Source organism: Micromys minutus (assembly GCF_963924665.1).
Source record: "Micromys minutus genome assembly, chromosome: 19".
NCBI classification, from domain to species: Eukaryota; Metazoa; Chordata; class Mammalia; order Rodentia; family Muridae; genus Micromys; species Micromys minutus.
The window spans coordinates 35,239,239-35,264,468 of record NC_137954.1 but is presented as its reverse complement, the minus strand read 5'-3'; the positions used below and the strand labels follow the sequence as shown (position 1 = coordinate 35,264,468).

General features: G+C 39.0%; 1 protein-coding gene across 3 annotated transcripts in view; it reads right to left on the bottom strand.

Moving 5' to 3' along the window:
• Positions 1 to 25,230, bottom strand: part of DIS3L2 (DIS3 like 3'-5' exoribonuclease 2) — a 311,663-nt gene that overhangs the window by 248,565 nt on the left and 37,868 nt on the right. For all 3 annotated transcript variants that reach the window (XM_080933037.1, XM_080933039.1, XM_080933038.1), the window contains exons 4-5: positions 18,947 to 19,000; positions 13,142 to 13,243 (exon numbers count right to left, since the gene is read on the bottom strand). In XM_080933037.1, the coding sequence (XP_080789163.1) occupies positions 13,142 to 13,243; positions 18,947 to 19,000 (156 nt within the window). The remainder of the gene's footprint in view (positions 1 to 13,141; positions 13,244 to 18,946; positions 19,001 to 25,230) is intronic.

Below are 25,230 nucleotides of genomic sequence, written 5' to 3'. Positions count from 1 at the left end.
TACAGAACCCAGACAATGAATTCCTAAGAACCTACAGAGACAGAGATTTACTAACATTTTCTGACTTAAAATCTAAAGACTCAAGAAAATTCAAAGTTGAATTAGTAGATTTTGGAACAAATTCAAGGAGACAGACATTTTCTAACACAGTCTACATACTTTTTAGAAATGAGAAAGAGATACCTCTATGTGTCCAGACTCACCAGGTTCTTTATAGGGCAGAAGCAAGCTCCTTCATGAGGTATAATTACAACCTGTACAACAGAGCTGGAACTACAGCTTATTGCCCAATCCTGTAATGTCTATAAGCTCTGTTGAAACACAGCTGTGAATGTTCATTTACATGCAGGCTTTCAATGTGTGTAGAAAATAGAACAGCAAAGAAGCTATGGTCTATCTGGAAGGCCCATAGTCTAAAATATTTGCTATCTAGCCTTTTCCAGAAGTTTGTCAACTCGTTCTATAAAAAGTTACCATGCTCCCCAAAATTGTTCATTGGGATATCTCCCATATCCTGACCAACTGTTCTGGATACATTTACTTCTGAAACTTTTTCTGGCTTTGCCTTCAGTCCTGTGGACCAAGTCCTCCACTCTCCAACCTCTTCCAGCTCCTAGCATTGTGTCTGTCTATTCTCAGTGCTCTGGTCTCAAACAGAGATTTTCCTAATTATAAATAATGAAATAGAACTTGTACATTTTTCACATAGGCTACTTGAGCAAGAATCCCAACTTAAAACACTGTATTTAACTTTCTACTATCTCAAAACAACAGTGGCCATCAGCTACTTATTATGTCCCTTATTCTAAGATCACTGGTCTATCTGGGTTTTCATATGCACTCCTTGACTTACAGTGCTCTGATTCCTGCTTTCTTAATCCACCAAAACTTCTCCAACAATCAATATCATAGATGCTCCATATTAACCAAATCAACTTCCCAGGAAGATTTCTCTGCATTCCTCCTTCATATGCTGCCTGTCCTCATTCCCAGGACCACGATCTCTCCTGATGTACTACTCTAGGTGTCTTTCTGCCCTGGCTTTCACTCTCCCTCACCAGATGCTCTTCCCTGCAGAATACTATGTTTTAATACTTCTCAGTTCCATACTTCTTTTATCTCTTCATAAAATCTCCATTTAATGTAGGTGCTACTGAGGTCAACCAAACATCTACTTCTAGTCAAGGTCTCATAACTTAGCTCTAAATCCTAAGAGAAAGCTCCTTTCTAGCTTTACAAATTTACATGTCCCTGTGCACATCAAACTCAAGGTCAAATGAACTCTTCCCTCCTTAGCCTCTGTGCCTGCTCCCTTTTCTAGATCCTACCATACCAAATAATGCTGCTATTCCCTCATTCACCTAAGCACGAAGTATAAGACTCATCCTAGTTTCTGCCTTCTACTTCATTTACTATATCCTATCACCAGGTTTACTCAACCCTAAATTCAACTTCTCAACTTCATCAATGCCATTGTGGCTTATCATCCCTCCTTAAGGCTCTCTAAACAAATGTTCCCATCAATTTCCCACCATTTTTTCCCTTCCCTTTGGTCATGCACCCAACCAGCCAGAATATTTTAATATGCAAATATGACTATCCACTCTCCAGGGAAGTCTATGGTTCTCCAATGCTTACATGTTACATTGGACTTTGTTGCGCAGCAAGGCATTTCAAGATCGGACACCACTCTTCCCTCTATTTACTAGCCTCACCTCTTCTCTTGCATTTTAAGTTTCAAAGCACTGAAATAGATGTGGCTTTTCAATTCTACCGTTGTTTTCTCAACAGCTCATTGTACAAAAAAATTTACCTTGTATATGTTACCTAAGTTTATAAGACAGTAGTGTGTGTGTGTGTGTGTGTGTGTGTGTGTGTGTGTGTGTCCCCTCTATCATTACTAGATAAGGTAGATCTATTGGCTTTTTTAGATTTAAAAAAAAGAGAGAGAGAATCTGAACAACAGTAGAAGCAGTACTTAGAGATACTTACTCTTATGTTTTGTAAATATTACAGATAAATCCCAGTATATTTTTTAAAAACATAACATTTTTAGCCTCCCACTAATTAAAACTATACTGTTGCACAGTCAACTTAATTTGAAAAACAACAAAATCACTCTGTACCACAAAATGTACTTTAAAGTGTGATTACCTAACCAAGGGCGACCTTGAAGACCATCTGGATCGCTTTCAGCTACTTCTGAATTCTGTTTTCATTAATTGGGATGAATTTGCAGTAAGTAGCTCATCCCACGAGCACTGGCATATATTTTTCAAATGGCTACTCAGCACGCAACATATAATGAGTATAATTAATCCAGTATGACAGCCACAAACACCATTTGGCAAATAGATCCTGCTACCCCTGCCTACACACTCTAGGGAGGACTGCACCTCTTGTGCCTCTTCTGGTTAGGTAGAGCCATTCTGACCACAAGTAGAAATTACTTCACCATTTCTAAACCAGTTATTTTACATGTTGGGTTCCTTTTGCCATAGGAGTACATGGCAAGAGGAATATATGACCACAGTTCCATCTACGCTAAGCTCTGGAGTAAAGATAATGCAAAGCAAAAATACTGTAGGATCTTGCTGGGGAAGAGTATCAGTAATATATAAATCACACTATCCCACACTATAAGCTAACCTACCAATGTAGACTATTTAGCAGTCAGATATTCTAAGACACCAGTATTTTATACCTCTTACACACAATTGTTATCAGTAGCAAACTAAAGAGCTACAAACAGCACATTTGAACTATGTAATCTTGACTTTACAGTTTTTATTTTTAGAAATAATAGTAATACATATCTGACACTTTTGGAGCACTCGTATGTCATTTTTGCTGTATCTTGTCTACATTAACTCATTCACTGCAATTAATATGGATTTTACCAAACCATCTCCATGGAATTAAGGAGGAATGAAATTCGTTTTTAACATATAATCCTAAAATATTAATTGGAAGTTTTCCAGCACAAATAAGCTACTCTATCCTTAAATGATACATTCTTTATTTCAGACATTTCAACCTGAATTGCAGGGATCTGAAGACATGTTTAAAACAGGCAAGAACCTGAAGTATTTGAGCCCAGAGTTGGCAACATTGAAGAAGAAAAGATGACTGTTAAAAATAGGTTTGTGTACATAAGAATCTGAGGAAAACCTGATCATGGGAGTAGATACACCTACCCACAGTACCACTCCAGGTGGGGGTTCCCAAACCTTCCCTCCATCATTAAGTACCTTCCAAGTCTTTTCTGGGACTACCATGCAGGCCAAGAAAGCAAACAGTTCTAAGAAATTCTAATTTCCTTGGAATTGACAACAATCCAAAACGATAGTGGTTATGTAAGAGATTGGATTAAATATAATCTAGCATGATGGGTGCATATTTAAAGAAGAACTTGGAAGACAAAATTTCAAACAATCACTTGAAGTAAACGTGGATTGTCAAAGGAAACAATTTACTGTACTGGTCCAAAGTCTTGTGACCCTGAAAAGGTTTGGAACAGCCACTAAAAATTGGGGATTAAATGTACACTTTGATTTTTATGTTTGTTTACTTTAGAACAAGAGCAGCACTCCTATCAGTACTTCCTTTATCCTTTCAAACTCAAGCTATTTCTTTCTAAACCAGTCTTCTCTTAAAAACATTCAACTGAGCTCTAGTACCTGAAGCATCACTACCCCTTCACAAAAGTAAGCTTGCTTAGTAAGCACACAACAGACATGCTGGCCAATGTGCAGTGGCTGTCCATGGTTACACTCAGTTTTACTGTAATCTGTGTGACCCACTGGTGTCTTGAGAGAGATCTAGACTTAACAAGCTGCCTGGTTTCCTACCACTTGTCCTCCCACACCAATGTAAGAAACCAAAAACACATGAGATAATTCATGGGTAACTAAGTGAATCAATCCCTAGCATGAGGTTTCCAGGAGTTATCAATATATCAAGTAGACCCCAGCCTGACTCACCACACTTTTAATATTCAGTCAAAAGAATGCAATGGCTAAGTCCCAGTTACTTGAAATCTCTCTACTTCAGTCAAGTTCTTCTTCACACTGTGTTATCTGACTGAGTCTCGCCAGCCTCCTTTACTCTAGTCTTCTTGGAGCTGATTCCTTATGGCTGGATCAGTCAAGCTCATCAAAGGGTTTCCTTTTCAACCCATCATTCAGAACCAAGACACCAGAGCTGAATTCTGTACCCCAAGCATCCTTTGCTGTAACCAAAAAAATCCTAAGATTCTGCCTCTCAGAATTCTGCTTCTGCTCTAGACCATGCTCCCTGTGTGTGACTCCCTGTGCTCCAAGTTGGGTGACTGGCACTAAGACTCAGGTGCCACATCTCTGGAATGCCACATCTCTGCAACTGCCTATTTGCTCCTTTAAAATATGTACTGGGTTGCTTGCCATCTGCTGCCATGGAGCCAGGACAGCATCTAGATCCATCGCCCTTTTTATCTGCTCTGACCAGTGCGCAATGGCTCTTGCTTTAGGCTTCACAGTCAGGTCAGCTGTCAGGTACCTGGCAAGGCTCCGAAGCCCATTACCAATGCCTGCCCCCACAAAACCCTGGGAAGCTGCCACACCTCCTAATCCTTATACACAGCTACTGGAGCTCTACGTAATTTTTCCTAAATTATTTCCTGAGACTGACATTAGGCTTCAGACATTCCAACTGATAAAGTCAACTTCATTACTCATGGTGGCAACTTACGATGCTATCGAGTGCTAAAACATATGCTTTTTTTCTAAATCCAAGCAAATTCTATGGTACAGACAATACCTATCTACAGACCAAATAACTCCTTCATTAATTATTCTTGGATTAACAAATATCGATGAGATAATAATATCAGGAGACATAAATCTGAACCAAGCTTACTCCTTAATTATATTAATATTAATTAAGTATATTAAGATATGTAAGCCCTATTTTCTCATTAGTAAAACTGAGGTAGAGATACTAAAAAATGAGATGAAAAATACACTATCTGCTACTAGAACATACATAAAAAAGTTCACAACCATCAGGCTTATATGTTTCTTTGTAGTATACTATACTAGAGTATTAAGATATAGAAAATAACAGGATACTTTTTTATTGTTTAAATGATGGATAGAGGGTCAGGGAGATGGCTCAGTGGGTAAAAGTATTTACTGTGCAAATCTGAGTTCAGATCCCCAAAAAACATATTACTAAAGTAAATGAGATTAAAAAGCTAGTCTCAGTAACACAAATATCTGTAACTCCATGGAAATTCTACAGAAAGATGGGAGTCAGGAGTCAGAGTCAAGAGAGCCTTCACAAGCTCACCAGTGAGCCAACCAGGCTCCCAAAGTAGTGAAGAGACCCTGACTCAAACAAGGCAGAAAGACAAGAACCAAAACTTGATCTTGTCTACTGACCTCCACATGAACTCCATCACAGACACACACACACACATACAGACAGCATCACACACGCACAAATGATGAAGGGTAAGTCTGAATAATAGTTATAAATGATGAATATTTTAAATTGAGAAAAGGATAAGAAGAAACAGAAGAACCAAAGAAAAAATTAAAAAGCCAGCAAACAAATATTTTGTGTGTGTGTGTGTGTGTGTGTGTGTGTGTGTGTGTGTGTATGTATGTGTGTTTGTGTGTGTGTGTGTGTGTGTGTGTATGTATGTGTGTTTGTGTGTGTGTGTGTGTGTGTGTGTGTTTTATACACATGCGTGAGCTAGTGGACCTGCTGGTGGGCACCGATGTGGAAGACAAAGGTCAATGTCAGATGTCTTCCCCTAGCCCTTTCTGCCCCATCACGTTGTTTCAGACAGTGCCTCTCTATGAAGCTTTAGCTGCCCAGCAACTCACTAGGCAGAATAGGCTGGCCTCAAATTCAAAACATCGCCTCTGCTTCCCAAGTGCTAGGTTAAGTGCTACCACACACAGCCCTCTCTACCTTACTTTTTGAAACAGGTTCTTTAGCTGAAGCTGGAACTCAACATTTCAGATAGAAAGGCTGAACAACAAACCCCTGACACCTCTGTCTATGCTGCCACCACCCCACCACCACCACCACAGCACTGGGGTTACAGAGGTGTACTGGTGTACCTATTGTGTTATGTTTTGTTTTGGTGGATGCTGAGGATCCAAATTCAGGTCTTCAGGCTTGTGTAGCCAGCACATTACCAATTAAGTCATCTCTCCAGCCCTAGCAAACATTTCTAATCGAAGCAGTATCTCGGGGGATTGTACGAGCTGCCAGAGACACTGGTTCCTGGGTAGGGTCTTGAGAGCAGGTAGACTACCCTCTTCTTCGATATGTCTGGTAGAGTCAGTAAAGAGACTTCATTTAGCCAACACATCAACCCACATGTTCTTCTCTGAAACCTGATGTTTTCATAACCCTCTCCTGACAAGTGATTCTCATCCTGGAATAAAACAAAACAAAAGCTCTCATCCTTCAAACCTGAATTCTAATGCAACCTTTATGCCACCTTCCCCAACTGTCTCAGAGTTTGCTGCTCAAATAATGATGTATTTCTTTCCATGTTGTAAGCCTTACCATAATTCTTTCCATCCCCTTCTAACCAGCCCACAAGCTTCCTAAGGGCAAACCTGGGACCTATTCCATTTATATCTCCAGGATCTAGCCCATGGCAGGATGAATGGGAGATAAGCCTCTGGTTATCCAGTGCAGCTCCAAGAAGAAACAGGACACCACTCCCACCATCATCACCCACTGTAACACCTGAAGAAAAGGGCCCAAGTCAAGAGATCATGATTCTACCCCTGGCTCTGCTCAAAACTCTGCTCAAACCACAAACCCTCATAGTATCATAGTTCCCCAACTGGCAAAGTAAAGAAACTATCATTTGTCCCTCAAACATCCTTCAGTAGATGTCTCCTATATGTGAATGCTAACAACATGAAAGACTTCTGAAATTAAAACTGTTATATAAGAGTAAATTATTTTTATTATTGCCTCACAGCTTGATACTTTTATAGCTCTCTATTTTGCCAAAAAGCATGCTGTGAAATAAATTGACTATTTACTACTACAACTAAAAAAAAAAAAACTGTTGTTTTCCTCTAAAACCCTAAAGGCACTGTAGTTTACATACCCAAGAGAGTGAACACAGCAAGCATAAAGAAGCAAAGACAAATAAGCCAATTAATTCACATTCACTTACACTACTAACTAGAGATTCCTTTTAATAACATGTTTTCATACTAATAAACCTGTAATACAATTGACCAGCATGTTTTGAGGTGCCTACATTATACATGTCAGGAATTTCTAGTGACAGTGTGAATATTCTCCTCTCTAGTTTGATCCTGTCACCAACAACTGTCACAGCTAGGTCACAGCAAATAGACCTCCAAGCCCTTGAAACTGAGAAGCTGGGAAATACATGAGTAATACATGACTAATGAGGCCTAAGAGCTGATCTGAAAAGAACCAAAGCTGGTGTCAGCAGCCCCTGAGAAGACACTTGGAATTCCACAGACACAGAATAAGCAACCAGAGTGGCCTCCAAATCTCAAACTTCTCAAAACTGCCACTCAAGAGTATAGCCCCTAAAGCCCTACAGCAGCCCTTGGCAGAAATTACAAAAAGGGGATGCTCCTTGCCAGTCAGGCCTATGATTACCCATGTCAATCTCTGTTCACTAGGATGGTGCCAATAGACAGAGGGCACAAAGAGCTAGCCTGGGACTCAGTAGCCCAGCCATAACGGTTAATATTCATACTACTCACTCAGCTATCTTTCCCCCACCAAAAAGAGCTCAGATCCAAGGACCAATAACACCTACCTGCTCCTTTTACTTTCCTTCCTGTTCCACAGTCTTTTACTCAAGGTATGACTCCCTAAACAAGAGAATCAACATGGTTGGGAACTTACTAGAAATGCAAAATTTGGGCCACCACCTAGGCCTTACTGAATTAGAATTTTTATTTATCAAAATCCCCAGATGAATAATCTGTAGGCTAAAGACAGGCCCAGGCCTAGAGCCTGACATTACCACCTTCATCTTTCTCAAAAACTTGACATTAACTGTTCTCAGCTCACAAGCTTCTCTGCTGAGTGCCATCTCCTCTCTCGGTGCCTCTAACCTCTAGAGTCATTAAGTCCAACAAAGCAGTAGCTGCTTTGCCTCTTGGTAAGATACCTATACTACCTTCCAGGTAAAAGAGACAACCTCCAAAGCCATGGGGCTCAAGAGGCCTCTGTCCCTTGTGAGTCAGGTTTGTCCATGCTGCAGAGACAACTAAATGGCTGAGGCCAGTACTCAGAACTTTTAAGTTCTTATTCTTTTGACTTGCAAAGTTCCACTGCTCATTCTAGTCCCTGGAAAACTTTCCTCCACAATATGGACTGCTGAAGAATTCAGAGAGGAGCAGCTGAGAACACAAACAACTTTCTGCATTTCCAGAGCTTTGCTGCTGCCTTATTTTTAAACACAGCAGCCCTAGAGTGGAGGAATACAAAGCATATTTCAGTTTATTCTAGGCAGGCCCTTGCATCAACTGTCTCTCATCCTGGCCTCTTTGGGCTCAGTTGCTCCTTATATCCCTGAGGACAAAAACTACCAACATTCTCCTCTTCCTTCCTGACTCTCCACTAAGTTCCATCCTGCCAGCCAGCCAAGAGAGATTAGTAGCAGCAAACAAGGTATATTCAAAAACACACGCCTATAATCCCAGGACTCAGAATGTTGAGGAAGGAGGACAGCAACTTTGAAATCAACCTGGAGGACCCAAAAAGACTGTCTCAAAAACCACAGACAGAAAAATTACACCCTCTTCTCTGCACAGAAAATGGACTCCAGGAGCCTGAGTTCGTTGACTCCATCTCACCATCCCTGTGTTCTCATTCCCTTGGATTGCACCGGCCCCTTATCTACACCCGGCATAATCTAGCTATCATGGTTGTGTCCTCACCTAATCTCTAAATGGTGGCTCACACAAGAACTTAGTATTCAAGTTTCTCCCCTTCTTCAGCTGTGACTCTAAGTAATCCACCTGCCAGTGTTGCTATAAACACATGTACATACTCAGGACTCCCAAAAATACATGTCTAGTTTCTATCTCTTCCTGGAACTCCAAACTCAACTTGCAAAGAACTTTGTTTATTTTTAGTACTTTCTACAGCATTATTATATAATAAACTACATATACTAAAAGTACAAAGTGATGAGTTTTGAAATATACATACAATTAACAACTGCACAAAAACGAATGAACATATGCACTCCTCCTACTCCCATCCTAAGCCACCACTAGTCTTTGTCACAATTAGTTTGCATTTCTAGATTTTTATACAAATCAAATCACAAGGAACATCCTTTCCCTATCTTTACTTACTCATGATTATTTTGAGATCTATTTATTTTGTGGTACATGTCAGTCACTTCTGGTTTTACTACTGAATTGTATTCCATTGAATGGACATACCATGATCAGGCTACTCATTCACATAATGATGTACATTTGTTTCCATCTTGGAGTTAAAACAACATTTGTGCATATGACTTCATTAAGACTTAATGTGCCAATAATTTCATTTCACTAAGGCAAACAATCAAGAACAGAATGGCTGAATCATGCGTTAGTCATATGCTGAACATTTTAAGAAACTACCAAATGCCTTTCCAAAGGAACTGTCCATTTTTCTCCCCACCAACAATACCAGTTACTCCACAGCTTCACCAACACATGGTCAATCTTGTTAACTTTAGCTATTCCAGTAGATCGGTAGTATCTTCTGATTTTACATTGTATTTCCTTGATGACTAATTATGTTGATGATTGATATATGTTGATATATTCCCATATTTATCATCATATATCTTTAGTAAAGCTGTTCAAACATTTAATGCATTTTATAACTGAGTTATTATTGAATTAATATTTCTTTATATTCTAAATAAAAGTAGTCAAAAATGTGGGTGTTTTTTTGTTTTGTTTGCAATCTTTACCCTCATCTGTGATCTATCTTGTTTTATTTCAAACAGTGGATCTTGAAGAACAAAATATATAATTTTTATGTAATCAATTTTATTGACTTTTTTTTTATACTTTCCAATTTCTTTTCTTATACGTAAGAAATATTGGCCAAATCTGACGTTTAAAATCTGGAAATCTAAAATTTTTGACTTAGCTTTCTTCTAGCAAATTTGTATTTTTACATAAACATTTGGATCTGATCTTGGCCTTGGTGCAGACTGAACCTAGAGCCAGTTACAGGTGTGCTCCTTACAACTGAACTGATTCCTTAGGCCTTGGTGTTTTCATGTTCATCCTGTGAAAGGCTGGACTTAAACTTACTATGCAGTCCAGTCAGGTCTCTAACCTGAAACACTCCTGCCTCAGTTTCCCAAGGCACCTCTGTATATCCCTGTAATATATATTTCTGAACATAGGAAGGGGCAACGTTAATTTATTTTTATATGGCTATAAAACTAGCACAAAACACTTATTAGGAAAAGATCCCTTTCTCATTAAATTACCTTAGTAATTCTTATAAAATAATCAAAGAATGCACTAGTCTATTTCCAGGTCCTCTCCTAAGTCCCACTTATCTTCATGTCCACCTTAATTCTAACAGCATGAAATCTCTAATTTTGTTCTTTGTTCGGCTCTTCTAGATGCTTTGAGCTTCTACATAAATCTGACAGGCTACCTGTAAATCCTTTAAGGAGACTGCTGATATTGGAGGAGGGCAGTGCACAGAATCAGTTTGTTCTGTTTGGGTAGAACTGCTATCTTAAAAATATTGACTCTTTTCTACTTCCCCCCGTTCCCTCAATTTTTAATTTCTCTCACTGATAATTTATGGTTTTAGTATACACTGCTTATATTTTTGGCCAAGTTTCTCTCTAACTGTGTCATATTTTTATTCTATTATTAATGGCATTTTGAGAAATTTTTAATTTCCTTGTTTTCATTGCCAGCATGTAGAATTACAAATAAATGATGTTTTTATATAAACCTTCTGTTCTTCAATCTTGATAAATCACTTCTTCTAGCATCTTTTTTCAACAGACTCATTAGAACTTTCTACAGAGAAAATCGTGTAGTTTTGTAAGTAGTGTTTGGTTCTCCCCTAGGTCTCTAAGATATCTAGTTTCCAGACTTTGGACATCGAGGCAGTAGCTGGAGAAAAAAAGGGGAGGCAAGCAGTTAGAATATATGAGAGAATAAAAACAGTTATTTCCAAGTTCCTTTTGGTACTGATTGAATCTCAATGTAGGGAAGGCGGGTTTGGTGGCAGATACCTACATCCCACAACTGTTCCTGATAAAAATTGGCAGCAAACCAGGAATAGGTGTCATATCATGAACTGAAAACACAGAGAGCATGTAGAAGACATTAGAGCAGTGTCATTCTTAGTGAAGATATAAAACTGAGGTGGAAGCAGGAGTGCCCTTGTCACCCTCCTCTTAGTGGGTAGGTCAGAGTCTTACCATGTAGCCCAAACTCAGGATCCTCCTTCCCTTGTCTCTTCAGTACTAGACTTTATCATGAACAGTTATGGAATTTTGTCAAATGCTTTTCCTATGTATACTGACTAATACTTGATTAAAATTGGTGTAAGAATTTGTTAAATGGGGCTGGAGAGATGGCTCAGCGGTTAAGAGCACTGACTGCTCTTCCAGAGGTCCTGAGTTCAATTCCCAGCAACCACATGGTGGCTCACAACCATCTGTAATAAGATCTGATGCCCTCTTCTGGTGTGTCTGAAGACAACTACAGTGTACTTATATACAATAAATAAATAAATAAATCTTTTTTTTAAAAAAAGAGAAAGAAAGATAGGCTCTATCCAAAAACTTAAAAAAAAAAGATTTATAAAAAAAAAGAATTTGTTAAATGGTAGGCTATAAAGATTGCTTTTCAACATTAAGCCAACTTTGCATTTCTAGGACAAGCATACGTATTTATGTTCTAGTCTTAGTACACATTCCTAGAGGAGTCTCTTTGCTAATATTTTGTTGGATACTTGTGTTTATGAGAAGTATTCATCTTCAGATTTTTTTATGTTGTTTCTTACTCTAGTATTTCATAATGGTGGTCTGGTAGAATGAAGGAAAAAGAGTAAGACAAGGACTAATTCTTCTTTAAATGTTTACCAGTAAGTGAAACCATCTAGGATGCTGAAGGTTTTTTCAATAATATATCCAAAAAGGAAAATATTAATAAGACCAGGCAAAACTAGTGATGTTTACAGCAATCCATGCTTTTCCCCCATCCTCCATTTCAGCTGATGATATCACAAACATTTTGCTTAAATACAAAACATAGCAGCTGTTTGCAGCTTCCCTGTCTCCTTGTCCTGGCCTCACAGCTGCTTTCATTCCTGTCTGCTCTGACTCCACATGCCAACTTCTCTCCACCTCAACTCCCAAGGCCAAGTCTCACCCACCACACTGGCTATCTGTAACATGCAACTTGTCCTCACTGCAGTCAATGTTCGAACAACAGTCAGGGTAGTTTCTGGTTTGATTTCTTCTATATTTACATACTAACTGTAAAAGAAAAACAGTAAGTTTTGTCCACAAAGCTTGGACTTTACTGACTGCAGGGATGCTACCTGTTTTGCCAAACCCTTTGCTGCTTAACTAGCTACTTCAAAATGGGCATTCACAAAATCAGACCTCAAGATCCAGGCACAGTGATATATGCCTTAAATTTCAGCACTAAGTATATATTGCTTATGTGTCTCAGTACAGGAGGCAGAAATGGATGAAAAATGCCACCATTTCTGTGGTATCTCACAGCTCTCACAGCATAGGGTATAGAAAATTAGTAATTTAGTTCATAGTTGACAAGACCCTATACTTTTCTTATCCAAAAGAATATCAGAAATCAATGCAAGGATCTGACTAGGTAGGTAGAATGGAGAGAGAGAGAGAGAGAGAGCGCAATGCTTCAAATCCTTATTCAAAGGCAAAACTCAGTTTAACCTTGGGGCCTAAGGGGCCCATAACTCACAACACACACATACACACACACACACACACACACACACACACTCACAAAAAAAAAAAAAAAAAAAAAAAAAAAAAACCTAAGTACATCGTAGAATGCAAAATACCCTATGAAGAAAATAATTAGAAAAGGAAATTTAAACTCACCTTCCACTGGTCCTCAGGAAGCAATTTTACAACCACAAGGTCACCATTTAAGGCTCTATTACGAGCAACAACTCCATCAATAAAAATGTCCCGATCACCATCCTAAGTTGAAGGGAGAAATAAAGGAACAGTCAAATTACCAAGGCCTGGAGCCAAAATTTATTTCCTTAAAGTGTTTATACCCTAAATCTGTCAACTAACTTAACTACTCCATAGCTAAAACAAATCTAAATGGAACTCTCCTCTGATTTAAAAAAAAAAAAAAAAAAAAAATGCCGATTCATACCTAAGAACAGACTAGCAGAGGCTAAAGTTACCAAATACTTAAAAAGATCTACTAAAGGCAAACAAAAACAAAGAAAAGCACATAAAGAAAAAACTAATATTATACACTAATTACTAAAATGAAAAAGATCCTTTTTAGCTTTGGAGTTGAAAAAAGATAAACCTCCAAAGAAAACAGAGAGAGAGATGAAAGGAACAAGAACTTAAGATTAATTTAACAGATACATATCTAAACATTTACACATATATGTAATTTTAAGTAAACATAAAAAATATACAATTATAAGGAATCGCATTTAAAACCTAAGTGCCAGAAAGCAGGAAACCTGGGTTCGAACTGTTGGTCAAGAGAGTCCAAACAAATCTCAAAATAACATATGGTAATGCTGTTGCCCTAAACTGCCTCCCAGAAATTGAAGGTCAATTCCTATTCATGAAGATATCACATACTTCAGAAAGGACAACTTCATGAGTGGCAAGAGAGAGAGAATCAGCCTCCCCTCTGATGAACATCTTAATTGGTTACCCAACAATATAAACATATACACAACACCAAATCAACTCAGCAGGTTATATTTATGCATTGATATCTACAAACATCTGAGTATATATGCACATATAAACATATAAGGTTAAGCATTTGAGTAGTGAGGAAACTCAGGAGGAATTGGAAGAATGCGAGAGGAAGAAAATAACTTAAATATAGTATTCATATATGAAATTTTAAATGAAAATAAAGATTCGTAAAGTATCTTCAAACCTCCTATCTCCTGACTTCAGAGCATGGTAAGCTCTAGACCATGAACATAAAGCATTGACACCTTAGGTATCCTCAGTCTCACAGCCAGAAAGGTCCCATTGAAACGGTGTGATGCCCAGCAAACTCACCAGGCATCTACTTCAAAATCAAATGGGTGCCAGAGTTTTCTTGATAAAATCACTTAAGTGCAAGGAATAGCCAAGGAAAAACAATTTTTTTGAGATCCGAGGCCAAGAGGAAAATATCTCAACAAACATGTACTCTTCTTTAGTATCCCAAGTCATCATGTTCCTTTTCAGAGAATAAAACAAAAGTTAAATGTTGGCTTTCCTTACAGGAGCTGAGAGCAAAGGTATCTGGAAAATCACTTTTTGTAATAGAAACACTCTATACTGTTAATATTTCACATTCAAATAACTTGGGTACTATAAAATTCTAGTTAGTTAAAACTGGCATACCAAAATCACAACCTGGGGGGGGGGGGAGGAAGATTTTAACCACTTAGCATACTTTATAGTTCCCAGTTACAAACAAACTTGAGATATTTTAAAATAGATTTTCTATTCAAGTTCCAGTCAAATGATGACTGGCAGCTATGGCCAACACTCTGCCAAACCTGACTCCACCCTTGTCCCTTAGGAACAGCTACCGTATTAACCACAAGGAATTAAGGCAGTTCAATCTTGTGATGAACTTCTCCGAGAAACAGAGATGACTGGTAACAGAACGTGAACAACACGTGTGACCCATCACCACCAACTGTTGCCTTCTGCAATGTAGCTAAAGCAGCATGCTCTTATGAGTCACCATCCAGTGAAGAGGGCTGCTCAGAGGTCACCCTAACCCATTCTCATGCAAACATCAGCAATGCAGCATCTCCTCAACACACAGCTGTACTCAGACTTTGTCAGTCCAGAAATTAAATGATTAGAGGACTAGACTTTGACAGTACTGTCTTAAAGAACCAAGAAGAGAGGACAAGTAGAATCTAAGACAACCCCTAGTTATTGTATCACTGTTCAACTCTTCAATTCACTCAGAAGCCTATATCTACAGCCAAGTCTGTCATTTTAAACTTAAGCCAGGTGATAGCAGCACCTTTAATCTCTGCACTCTAGAGACAAAGGCAGGCACATCTCTTGCATTCTGAGAGGCCAGACTGGTCTACATAGCTAGTCCCAGGACATCCAGGGCTTTACAGAGAAATCCTGTCTTTAAAAAACAAAACAAATGATCCTAAACTTAGGAATTGTTCAGTACTATCCCTCTTAACTGATTTTTAAGGCTACAAAATTTAGCTCTTCACTTGGATGATAGAAGACTTACTTGCCTTATCCATTACAAAGAATAGCAGAAGAAATATCTAAAAATGGGTGGGGAATGAGGAAAGAAGCAAGGAAGTGAATGATGAACATCCACAGAAAAATAAAAGGAGTATTTTTTATAAAAAATAAAAGTAAAACTATCTAACCAAAAAATAAACAATGATAGAAGACAATATAAGAATGTCATATGGTCAAAGTATTCTCTATTGGTGAGATAATGGGTCCTTTTGGACCAGAATATTGGACAAAGTGTGCCTCCCACGACAAGACAGATGTTCCAGAGCTTCTTTGACCAATATTATCTAGAGCAGAAACAACAACAAGCCCTCCATTCCTTTTTTATCTCAACTCAAATAGGATAAAAAGGAATTGTAATATTATCATTCATCTTATTTTACTTAGAAGTCATTTGTTTTAATTTTCACTTTGAATTTTACTTTTGCCAAGAATTCCAATATACTGGCAGGTAGATATAAGTAACTTATCCCATACACTTGGAATCTGCCATAAAAAATAAATCTACTTACTACCAACAGAAATTATAATAATTCCAAGTAAAGTTCCTTCAACACAAAATATTCTTTTAAACCTGATGATGGAGACTTTGCCCACTGACCTAGGTAGACATTTTCGCATAGCAAATAACACTCAATAAACATTTTTAGAGTAAGAATAAACCTAATCTAATTGAATTTCCTTTTTTTTAAATCCCTCTCTCCAAAAGCCTTAGAATTTTGAAGTTGTGACAGATGATATTTTATCAACTCTTCATACTAGACATGAGAAAATCTTTCTATTTCCTATGGTCAGACCATATGAAATATGGTCCTTTTCATATGCTTTCCTGTCTTACAAGTAAGCATTCAAGCCCCAACATCCCACTTCCTAGTCTACCTGTAGGCATTTTGCAAGTCATAGAAGTTTGGTATTGATGCGGACATAAACTATACTTAGCCAGAAATTCATGTTACTGAATTCTATCAATTCCTTTCTATAATGCCTCTGAAAATTGAAACTGACCAAAAGAGCCCCAAAGCAAGAACATAGTACTATTCTAATGTCCAAAATTAGACTGTATTCACCTACAAGTGAACCCTTATGAGCAACTTTTACCACCAGTCTTCTGAGGAGTGAATTTAGTAGTCTTTAATCTTTCTGGGAGAATGTGACTCACTATTCCATTAGGTTCTAGATAAAAGAATATACCTCTATAGTATAGAAAAACAATCCTAATACTGCATCCATCTGAAACTTTCTAAATAGAACATGACAGGAAAAGTTTCAAATAGAAAAAAGAATATAAGCCACGGAAACAGATGTTTTGCTTTTGCTTCCTAATGTTAACAAACTTGACTGAGGCATACAAACACAATATTTATAAAGCAAAAAATATGAATTTAATTTGCAGGACCCTAACTAGACTCCACACCCCTCCTCATCTGACAAGGAATTCTAAAAGGCAAAGAAATATGTTCCCTTGAAATAGGCCCAAATACCTAGGTGACACTCTGTACTCCATGCAAGATAAAGAATGATACTGCTAAGAAACATGGGTATAGAACGCAAACCTATTGGGTAAGATAGCCACATGTGCATATGCTCAAGCCCTGGTTAGATGTGAAGGGACCAAGAGAAGACAAGAGTTAGAAAGGGGGAAGAACGCAGGTTAACAGTCAGCCCAAAGCTCCAAGGAACATGAACTCTATACTTAAGCAAACATGTATACAAAGAGGTATATTTGTCATAAAATATATTTTAATACTATTTTTATTATGTGTATGTGAAGGTGCACACACATACATGTATATCCACCAAAGACAGAAGAGGGAATCAAATTCCTTGGAACTAGAGTTCCAGGGGCTTGTGAGGCACCTGGTGTGGTGCTTGTATCCTCTGCAAAAACAGCATGTGCTCTTGACTCCTGAGCCAGCTCTCCAGCCCGATCTATAACCTTTTATATATCTGAAACTGACCCTTAGCTCTAGGCTTCACATTTGTTAGTTGCTAACCTAGCCGAGATTTAACTTCAGGGAACTCAAGACTGGACACTTAGGAAAAATATAAGTTATAATAAAGTTTCCAAACTGTTACCAGCCCCCATCTCCTTCTGGCCAGCAAGGCAAACATCCACATACAGAGTAAATGAGAGGTATGAACTCTGGTCAGTTCACAAATACCTTGTAGAATGAATTCCTTCCTCCATTAAGTGAGATTTTCATGCTTTAAAAAAAAAAAAAAAAAAAAAAAAACCACTGTTTTTCATACACAAGGACTCCTGACTTAATTAAACTCCTCCAACTGGAATGATACCAAAAAAAAAAAACAAAAAAAACAAAATGCCAACCTTTCTAATGTGAGAAACGCTGGTTACACAGTGCCTACTGAGACAGACAATCCTGATTCTAGATGACACATTGACACATGGCACCTTCTTGCATGGCACCTTCATTGTATGAGCAAACTCTAGAATCTAACATGCATGTAAACAAACTCTACACACTCTACTGCATAACATAACTGTTCCCTAAGTAAAATAGCAACTCAAAGTTATTACTTTCCAAGTCAGAATATGCATATGTTTTGTCCCAGGAAGAGACTATGATTTAGAGAAAACAGTGTGAAATGTCAAAGATGCCTTTTCCCTAATGTAACAGTGAGGCTTGAATTATGAGCCCTTGATTTCTGATGGGAAAGAGAAACTGAGCAAAGCTTGAAAAAAGATGATCAGGGTACGTTCATAAGCAGAAGTTCACCCCTATGGTCTCTTCCATTGTTTTTTATTTTTAAAGTAGCTATCCATTACAACATCCTGGAAAAGCTAGGCCAGGAATTCAAGAATATTGCTCTCCCAGCTTCAGGTACAACCTTCTGCTAACTACTTATCAGTGCAAGGCTACTTTAACCAGAGAGAAGCTCTTAAGACAAGTCATGAATACAAGAAACAGCCTAAAAACAAAAACTAAAGCTCCTTATTCACAGGCCTATCACCTGCACAAAAGTGAAGTGAGCAACTGACAGAAAAGCATTACACATTATTTTTGGACAAATGTTCAGATTAGCTCATGCAGTAGAACGAAAGTAGATAGCATATTTGTTTAGGAAAGATTAACTTAAATCAGTGGAAAAACCTATAAATCCCTTTAAGCTATAAACCAAGAGCATCCAATTACATGAGCTGGCGGGTAGTCTGCGAAGGTCCAGCTGCTTTCTGCAGCCTCAGAACAAATGCCATCCCTCTCACTTGGCATTCGATTTTAAGACTGGCAGAAGGGGTGGTGAACAAATCTTATTTATTTAAATTTGAAACAAATCTTTGCCTATTCTCAATTTTGTTTTACTATTCTGCTTTTTAGTCAAAGTATATGATTTCAAGTTCAGAGCACATTTAAAATATTCAATATGACATTAAGTTTATTATAAAGTTAATAAGCTTACCGGAGAAGGAATGAAGGCTTCATGAAACTTCTTTGGATTGATCCTCAAGACACCCTTTAAAACAAAACAAAACAAAAATCTATGAAAAATCTACTAGCTGGATATTTATGATTTTCCTATGTATATTGTTCTCTCTGATAAAAAAAAGTTCTTAAACTATTTGATTCAGAAAACATGTTAGATGTATGAGAACTGACTAAGGTTGGTGCAAGAGACACCAGGTTCCAACACTGGCAGCTGAGTCTGCTGCCCTGCTCTGACAGGCACAGACAGGAAGTAGCAACACTCAGTGCAGAGCAGGACATGACAACTACCCATCTTCACATTTAAATCTGGACTCTAAAAGGCTGTCTGGAGAGGATGTTCCCTCATACTAGCAGCCTGCTTTGCTCTCTTAGTTCCATAACCTCATCTCAACGTCATGTCTCTGGGACCATTTTTCAAGCTGGTTTCTAACTGGACACTTAGCCTCAAGGAACTGGATGTACATGTTTTACTCTGGCTCCTCTGCAGAGCTGAATGAGTTAATAATTCAAGATGGTTCCTAACAGCTCTTAATGCAAATGTCAATGCTGGCTCCCACAGCTAGGCCACCCAGTCTGCCTTCAACTTCGTATGACTCCAGCACCAAGTCAGGATCCACTTCTATTTATGTACAGGGGTGCACGTGGGGGCAGTCCTCAATGGTCGCTCAGTGCTGTGGGTCTTTTTCAGGAAGCTATAACCTCCCCCAGAGTCCAGCTGCACTCATGGCCACTGGAACACGTGCAGGGAAGAACTCAAAGGATAACTTGAGAAAGTGTTTAAGTAACATTTCCCACTAAAAGGAATGACTCAAAGGCACATAATTCACAAGATAGGTGAAGGCATAAAATTAAATGGAAAAAATTTTCTTTCTTTCACAGGTGTTTAAATTACAAATTTCCATGCCATGGTACACATCTTAACATAACAATCAGATTATCACAAATGATCACCTACTCCTTAGCCATTTGTATTGATATTTGATATTGATTATGGTCAAACCCCCAAACAGACCTCCTAAGGTACTGTATAATAACTAAGCTTAGTCCTTGAGAAAGAAAACGTGGAATGCTGTGAGGTTATAGTTGCAGAAGCACACTGTCTGCATAGTCCTAAGGGAAGAGCAAGGGTAAAGGAAAGGAGGGCGGGGCAGCAGAGGTGCAGCAGGAGAGGTGGCAGCACTTGTCCCCATCCTGCCAGAATTCTGCTGGGTTACAGAAATAGGGGTCAGGAGATAGAGCTGATGAAGCTGCCCAGGCTTTCTTGGTTAAGAGTGCTGAAGAAAATTCACTCCTTTTTTAATTGGATAGTTTATGTATTTACATTTCAAATGTTCTCCCCTTCCCTGGTTCCTCCCTCTCCCACCCCCTCTTCCCCTGCTTCTATGAGGATGCTCCCCCTCCCACCCACCCACTCCCACCTCAACACCCTGGCATTCCCCTATCCTGAGGAAATGAGCCTTCACAGGACCAAGGGCTTCTCCTCCTATCAATGCCAGACTATGCCATCCTCTGCTACCAATGTGGCTGGAGCCATGGGTCCCTCCATGTGTACTCTTAATTCACTTTCTAAAGCAACTGTTTCTTCCTGAAGAAAAGGGGAAACATATTTCTTTTCTAGATATTCATACATTCCACAAATATTTCCTGACCACTAGTTTGACAGGCACTATGTATGATGAGGAGGCTACAACAGGGAATAATAGTCTTAAGGGGAAATGCTTCAGTGAATTTAAACAGTATTTTTAAGCATTTCATTTTCTGATTCTGGACACCCTTTTCTAAGCTTTTTTTTTTTTTAATTCCTATTCTTCTACCATCTCCCTTTTAGTTCAGCAAAGCCTCTTGGTTTGAGTGTGCCTTTAATTGCAGAATACTGAGAAAAGCCAAGGTTGGGCTCCCAGGAACATACATTGTTCAGGTCTGCATCTAGGCTCAACTTAAAACATATGAAAAGAACCAGAAAGTTCTTAATTCTTGGTTCTCTACTTCCCAATAGACTAAAGCACAGGGGGTAGGGCAGAAGCCTTGCTTCAGTTTAGCATATGGAAATTTCACTTGAAAACTGGCTGTCAGAAACAGACCTAGAAAGAACAGATCACACGGAGAAACAAGCATCTCCACCCAGCCTGACAGAAGGCAACAGAAGGAGACAGTCTGCCAGCTCAAAGGCTCCTCAGCAGAGGATCAGTCTCACCCAGAGGTGGTCATGGCCTGTGTTTCTCTTTCACCTAACTCTCTGTACATCCTTTTTTCCAAATGCTTCCAGGCCTGGAGTTTAGCCAATGAGGATCCTAATCTGAATACTTCTGTGACTTCTTACCAGATTAGAACTTAGCCCTACACTAATGTCATTGCTTCCTTTAGGTGCTATCAAAGACAACATCTCAAGGATGGTGAAGACTGTTTCCCAATAATGGATTTAAAATTAGTCTGTTCCTATATTCTTTCTCAAACACCCTTTTCAAGTTCATGTCACAGTTTGTACTAGACTTGGTACAGGTGACTTCTAACTTCCTGATTATAGTATTAATTCACAGATGTTTTGACTCAAGTGTCACTGCCTTCCCTTCTATCCCTGCTCCTATAAACATTTAGGGACTTGGAATCCACATCAATGACCAAATCACTCAAGCTACCTTTGTCTCCACTCATCCCAGTTACCTCCTCCACTGCTTATAACCTGCCATCACATCACTTACAAACACAGAAAGACGGGCATCACTCTTTCTAATGGAGTTTACTGTACTTCCATCCCACATACCAAAGGAATCCCAATATTACTTCAGCTTCACTAAGACCTCCATGTTACAGTCCAGAAATTTACCAGTCACTGTCCTTCAACTATGGTTACTCCCTTCCTTGGCCAACTAGTAGTTTTTGCCTGTCATTATCCCTTAGCTTCAGGAACTTTGAACTCTGGTCCCCAATTCCTCCTACACGTGATCAATAAGGCCCACCTCTCAACTGACCCCTACTATCTGTCTTCCCCTCGCCTATACCCAGGACCAGAAAGGTACTGCAGAAAAACAACACACAGATGGTATATTAGTCTAGCTTGGCAATCACAAACACATTTTAGCTGGCTTACAATAAGTTTGAAAAGACTTAAAACTAAGGAATTTCACACATAAAATATGTTTCCAGATTTTCTTGAAAAATAATATTAATATATACAACTGCAGACAGCTATCTCCACAGGGCAGCAACTACCTCAGCTGAATTACATATGTGCCAGACAGTAATTAAAAACAATCTCAAACACCACTCATATGTGTACAATATGGGCCATGCACTTTTAAGAGCTAATGAACTAATTTAAATTAAATTAGCTAATTTAAACTAGCTATGAAAAAACTTAACTCTCATATTAAAACATAGATACTATTTTCTTTTGTTATAAATGAGGTGATAAGTCTGGAAAGTCTGGTTCCAGAATCCAGGCTCCAATGCCTCTGTGTTATAGTCATCACCAGGAGCCCTTTATATATTTACACCCTCCCAAAATCCACACATCTTCAATTCTGTCTTCCTTACCTTAACTAAAAGCAACATCAGGCCTTCACCTGATCTACTCAGATACTAAGGAATCAGCCCCAATTCCTCCCTTTGCCTCCTTGTCCACTGTACTCACTAACATGAGGTCCACTCAGGCTCCCCATGCACACACTAACATGGTGCCTCACTAGCATGATGTCCACTCAGGTTCTCCATGCACACACTAACATGGTGTCTCACTAGCATGATGTCCACTCGAGTTCCACATGCACACACTAACATGGTGTCTCACTAGCATGAGGTCCACTCAGGCTCCACATACACACACTAACATGGTGTCTCACTAGCATGATGTCCACTCGGGTTCCACATGCAGGCAGTTCCCTCCTCAATGCAGCATCCTTTGCTCTCCTCTCGTGTCACAGTATTTTCTTATCTCGTGGACTTTGGTGGTTTTCTAGGTGAACTTCCAGCTTCCATTCAAGTCTATTCATCTCACCACAGACAGAGAGACGTTTTTTAAACATCAAATGAACTGTGTGCTGCCTACTTCATACCCTTAGGTAACTTGCCATTGTTCTGGGCACAATATCTGCCAAGTCCTGCATGGTCATGTGAAAGGAACAGTGGAACATGATTTCCCATCCTTGGAACAGCTGCCAGGGCCCAGGTCTCCAGAAGTGTTCACAGTTGCTAGGTATAAGGTTTATTTGTATATTTAACTTTGTGTTCCTCCTTCCAGGGAATGTCCTCTCTGCCAAGGTTAATGATTCCTTGACAATCAGAGACAGTCCAGGAGGCAAGGGCATGTCTTTGTCCTTAGCAAAAATGATAAACGCTGTGACCTTCAGGACAGCCTTTAAGGCTAAGGAAAAGAACTCTGAAAACATGAGTTCAAAAATATAATTTTTCATGCTCGCTTCAGCAGCACATATACCAAAATTGGAATGATACAGGGAAGATTAGCATGGCCCCTGTGCAAGGATGACACGCAATAAATATTATAAGGGGATTCACGGACCTAAAAAAAAAAAAAAAAAAACAGAGGCAGCTGCACTGTTGGAAAATACAAAGCTTGTCAGAAAGATACAAAGGCAGGCAGATTCCTGATTTCAAGGTTAGCCTGGGACAGACAAAATTTAGGTGCATGCCTGGTAGAAATGGTAATCTCAGAATCAGATCCCATCCTGCTAAGTTTATTGTTTGTGATTAAAAAGACAGGCAGATCTCTGAATTCTTCTGCTAGGCTTTAAAAAAAAAAAAAAGGTGCACTTGCTATCTTCTCCTAAGAATCAAGGGGAAAGGAAACCTGGAGTAAATTACTGAATTGATTTGTAAATAAAAGACTGGACCTTGATCTTCCAGAGCTGAGCTATCTGGATGAGCTGTCTGGAGATCTCCAGGGAAAGCTGTCTCAAGCAGAACACAGGCTGCCAACTTGTGCCCCAAGACTGACTTTGAGTCTTTTCTGCCACTCTCAAATGCCCATTCTGTCAGGAACTCCTCTCCAAGCTGAGGCTGGTCTTTGGCAAAATCCAAGTTTCTAATATAGTCTAAATCCCTAAAAGACTTGGCCTAACTCTACCTTTGCTCCATTATTTCTCAAAAGGCTGCTTCCTTCTTAATCCTCAAAAACACCATTCTTCTCCTTACTGTTCTGCTTCCTGATCTCTTTACCTATAAACTGTTCCAAAACTGAAAATGGCTGTTCACTCTTGCCCTTCAGATCTCACCTACAGGATAATCTCACAGAGACCTTCCTTAACCATAAGATGTGCAGTGGTTCTTCCTACCTAGTCTTTCTCCTCTCTGAACAATGATTCAGCCTACAATTTCTTTCATTATTGTAGTTATTTTTGCCTACCACCCCAGTGACGTTTCTAGTGCTCATTCCCAAATGCTTAACATTCACTAGGCTGTCAAGAAATGTTTCTTCAGTTCATTAGTTACCTAATATCTGCAGAGTTGACGTTATCCCTTTGTCCCTGGTATCATAACTCTGAATGCCACCTCTCTTCTTAGGCATTCCAGCATAAGGTCACCTCTACTGTTCGGTTCTTTAATACTCACCCAAGCTAACCTCAAGCTTTTTTTTCCTTTATGTGTGTGGGTGTTCTGCCTGTATTTCTGTGCACCATGTGCATGCAGTGCATTCAGAAGCCAAGAGGACAGATACTCTGGGACTGAAACTATAAACTGTTGTGAGCTACTATAGTGTGCTAGGAATTGAATGTGGGTCCTCTGGAAGTGCAGCCAGTGCTCCTAAACACTGAGCTAATCTCTAGTCCCCTGACCTCAATTTTAACAAAGATCAAAATCCCTAGAAGTGATTAGACCATCATGTCCTCTGCCCAGAATAGGCCTTTTCAGAGGTGAAAACAACATCTCACTAATATTCCATTCCAGGAGGAATTCTGACATCATGCCTCCAGCAGCTCTGGGGGCACATTTAGGACTTCTATTAGTCAATGCATAATCTGGATTCTGAAAGAATCAATTTGACCATCTCTTTGCCCATGTCACTTACCCTGGACCTCTCTCCAGGCTCTCATCTCTCCCAGCATTTCCCATAACAACCAACTAATTAACACTGCTCCTATGCACAGAGTAATGACACACTGATGTGAGAAATTGGTTATTAAGAAAACTACATGTACTGAATTATACTTTATTGCTATTCATTTACAAATACAGAAAAGAGGTTTCTTTGGTCGCTATGGTCTCCTCTTTTCTACAAAACAATAAAATCCCAAATTTTTGTCA